Here is a 3,155-nt window from a genome sequence, read left to right as displayed (position 1 = left end):
CACAGCCAGTCGTCCGTGGGCCCCTGCTGACTCGAGGTCTGAGAGCTGCTTTGATCACACAGCCCACAGGTCTCAGACGGAGAATCAGAGGCACCAAGTTGGTATTACGGGGCAGGCAAAGAGGGAAAAGGCATTACGGGGCCGCGCAGCGGCCCCGGGTGGGAAGTTCCCGTGGACCAACTTGGTGCCTGTTCGGGCGCTCGTCGCCGTTAATGACTCATGCGGCTGCCCAAGGTATGAAAGTGATCTGGTCAACCCTTGTGTGTGGAGGTCTAATCGCTTCAACAGAATGCATAAGCGGCCACGCAAACGTGCTACGTGGCTTTGAATAAGCTGGCCTGTGGCTGCCCTGGGACATGTGTCACTGTCATAGTCAACTAGATCTGTTACCTGGACTGTTCACTTTACAACAGATGCTGGCAAAACAGTGGCTGTGAAGAACAACTGGGTCAAGTACCACAAAGAAAAAAAGGCTCCCTGTACAACAACAAAGCCCATCAGCGGAAGGGGCAGTCAGCGCTGCGCCGGTACATGCCCTTGGGCCAGTCCTTCTGGCACTGGTTGCACTTGCAGAAGGGGCACGCCTTCTTGTGCATGTCTGTCATCTGCACTGTGTGCTGGCCCAGCTGCACTTTCACCTGCCGCCACTTCCCATCACTGATCTCCTGTGCGAGCCTGCCAGCTTTATCAAGCGAGCAAGGGCGGCAAACATGCATGCCACCCTTCCCGCCGCGGCCTTGGCCAGCCCCAACAAGGGTCCGGTCCTTGGTGGCCTTGCTGATGCTGCCAAATATTGCCGGCGCGTGCCCCTGCATCCGCTGCTGCTGCCGCTGCTGCCGCTGCTGCTCATGCTGCTGCTCCTGCTGCTGCTCCTGCTGCTGCTCCTGCTGCTGCTCCTGCTGCTGTTCGGCCGGCCGTGTTGGTGGTGTGGCCACCCCCGCCGCAGGCGCTGCAGTCGCTGCCGCCGCTGCTGAACCCCCGCTACCGCCGCTGCTGCCGACGGCTGCATCAAGCGCCGTGGCAAAGTTGGCATCAAGCTGCTGCCGCCATGTGGTTTCCCATGCGGTCGCCGCCTCCACGGACGCCGCTGCCGCCCTTGCCGCTGCCCTTGCTGCTGCTTGTGTTGTAGCCCAGGCCAAGCTGCTGCCAGCTCATTTTGGCCTTGATGTTGACGCTGTTGATAAGGCCACCTGCAACGCTTTTGACAAAGTGCACCATTGGGGACCCATGCTTCTGCTGCTGCTGCTGTTGCTGCTGCTGTTGCTGCTTCTGCTGCGGTGGCTGCTGTTGCTGCTGCTGCTGCTGCTGCTGCTGCTGCTGCTGCTGCTGCTGCTGCGGCGGCGGCGGGGGTCCAGCTGACAGTGGAGCGAGGCGCCGCTTGGCCTCCACGATGGCATCGTGCTTGCGGCGCCGAGCGTCATAGAACCTCAGGTGCCGTAGTACACATGTGTTGTACCTAGTGGCATTTGGTGAAGGGTAGGGTCTCAGCAGAGGCGCACACCGTTTGTTTCTAGGGCTGAGCCTCGCAGCAGCAACAACACTACCAGCAAAGAACAAGAAAACAGCAATGAGTTTGGCAACCAAAAGACATGGGACATCAAAGCACCCACTCCACACCCACTGCAACTTTAAACTCACAGCTCAACGCGGCGCTCGCTGAGGCGCTTTGAAAGCGCTGCAAAGGGCACGCCCATGCCGCCGCGCATCGCCACCAGCTCGTCGCCCAGCTCCGGGGAAAACCCAACCTTCTCGCCGAGGTGGAGGACCGGCAGCTTCTCTTTCACCAGGGGATCAAAGTTGAGCTCCAGGAACCTGAGGTGTTCAGTGGGCATGGGAGCTTGAGGACACTGCACAACCGGCAGGGAAGGGGCTCATTTGAAAGGCCAATACTGCTGCAAAGCTTGCAAGGGCAAGCAGCATTTCATGGGAACTTGTATTTTGGGGCAGCCCAATTTTAATACATTTCCACTTGACTCAATTGTAGCGGCTCGACACACAAGACCTTGCAAGCAGTTGGGCCAGACCTTTGTTGGCTGCGCCTGCAACAGCACCCTACCAAGGGCTCAACCCACCTGTCGTCCAGGGTGCTGAAATAGGAGGACTTGTCCTTGGCCGCAGGGCACCGCTTGTGGACGTAGCGGAAGCCGACGACCCAGAAGGTGTCCGCCACTGAGACGACCCGGCGCAGCGTCCGGCCCCACTCGTGCGACTCGATGCTCCCGCCCTTGCCGCCACATGTGTTCCCGCCGCTGCTGCCACACGCCGGGCACACCAGGGGCCCGCCCTTGTAGAAGGGCTTGTAGGTGTACTGCAGTTGAGGAGTATATGCGCAAGCCGCAAGGGCGGAGGATCAGTTGGCACGATGTTGGTGCAAGACAGGCAACATCGGCATGTGCCAGGCGTGGCTGGGAGGTCAGAGATTGGCAGCAAAGTACTGAATTCCAGTTTCAGCCTTCTCTGTTCCTGAGTCTGTGCATGCTGCGGCCTGGCTCACTGCTAGCCAGGAGTGGTTGGCGTTGGTTGTGTGAGGGGGCAGATGATTACGGCCGGGATCTGCTGTCAACTCTACTGCAGCATCGTACCGCACCTCCGGCCTCCACACGTGGATCTTGTAGGTGTCTATCAGGAAATCCTCCAGCTGAGGGTGAGCCATCAGCTCGGGGTTGGGCCGCAGGCTGAACGGCGCCGACAGCAACCTGGCCGCTAGATCCGGTTTCGCACAGGTGACAGCGCCAGTGGCGGGCGTCACCGTGATCTTCATGCCGGACAAAAGCGGTTTGAGCTCCTCCATGGCCACAAGACTGAGCATCTTGCGCGTGGACGGGGGCGCTTTGCTGCGATCTGCCATGCCTGCTAGCTTCGCCTGGCAGCGTAAACCGGCCTAAGCGGCCACAGTGGTGTTGATTGCAACTTAAACTATACGCATGGCTACAGCTGCGGACAAGACACCTGTAGGGAGCGATCGCAGGGCCTGCCACTCTGTGTTGCTGCTGCGTAGGGCTTCGCGGTTGTGTGGCAGGCTAAATCTTTATAATTTCGCGTAACATGTAAATGGTTGAACCCACGGCGCGAGAGAAGCGTCCCACTTCCCAAACAGGCTGCATCAAGTTGGTCGACCAACTTCGCCCCGTACCACCAAGTTGCAGCGCTCGCAA

General features: G+C 59.5%; 1 protein-coding gene across 1 annotated transcript; it reads right to left on the bottom strand.

Annotated features, from left to right (window-relative positions):
• Nucleotides 1–1,032: 1,032 nt before the first annotated feature.
• Nucleotides 1,033–2,791, bottom strand: MNEG_14638 (hypothetical protein; the record flags this gene model as incomplete). Its single annotated transcript, XM_014036890.1, has 4 exons — nucleotides 1,033–1,456; nucleotides 1,639–1,812; nucleotides 2,073–2,308; nucleotides 2,588–2,791. 4 exons carry the CDS (start codon nucleotides 2,789–2,791, stop codon nucleotides 1,033–1,035), a joined length of 1,038 nt encoding a protein of 345 aa, XP_013892344.1.
• Nucleotides 2,792–3,155: the final 364 nt, after the last annotated feature.

Source organism: Monoraphidium neglectum, assembly GCF_000611645.1.
Source record: "Monoraphidium neglectum strain SAG 48.87 unplaced genomic scaffold scaffold04643, whole genome shotgun sequence".
NCBI classification, from domain to species: Eukaryota; Viridiplantae; Chlorophyta; class Chlorophyceae; order Sphaeropleales; family Selenastraceae; genus Monoraphidium; species Monoraphidium neglectum.
This window is presented reverse-complemented; position numbering and strand designations above follow the sequence as displayed.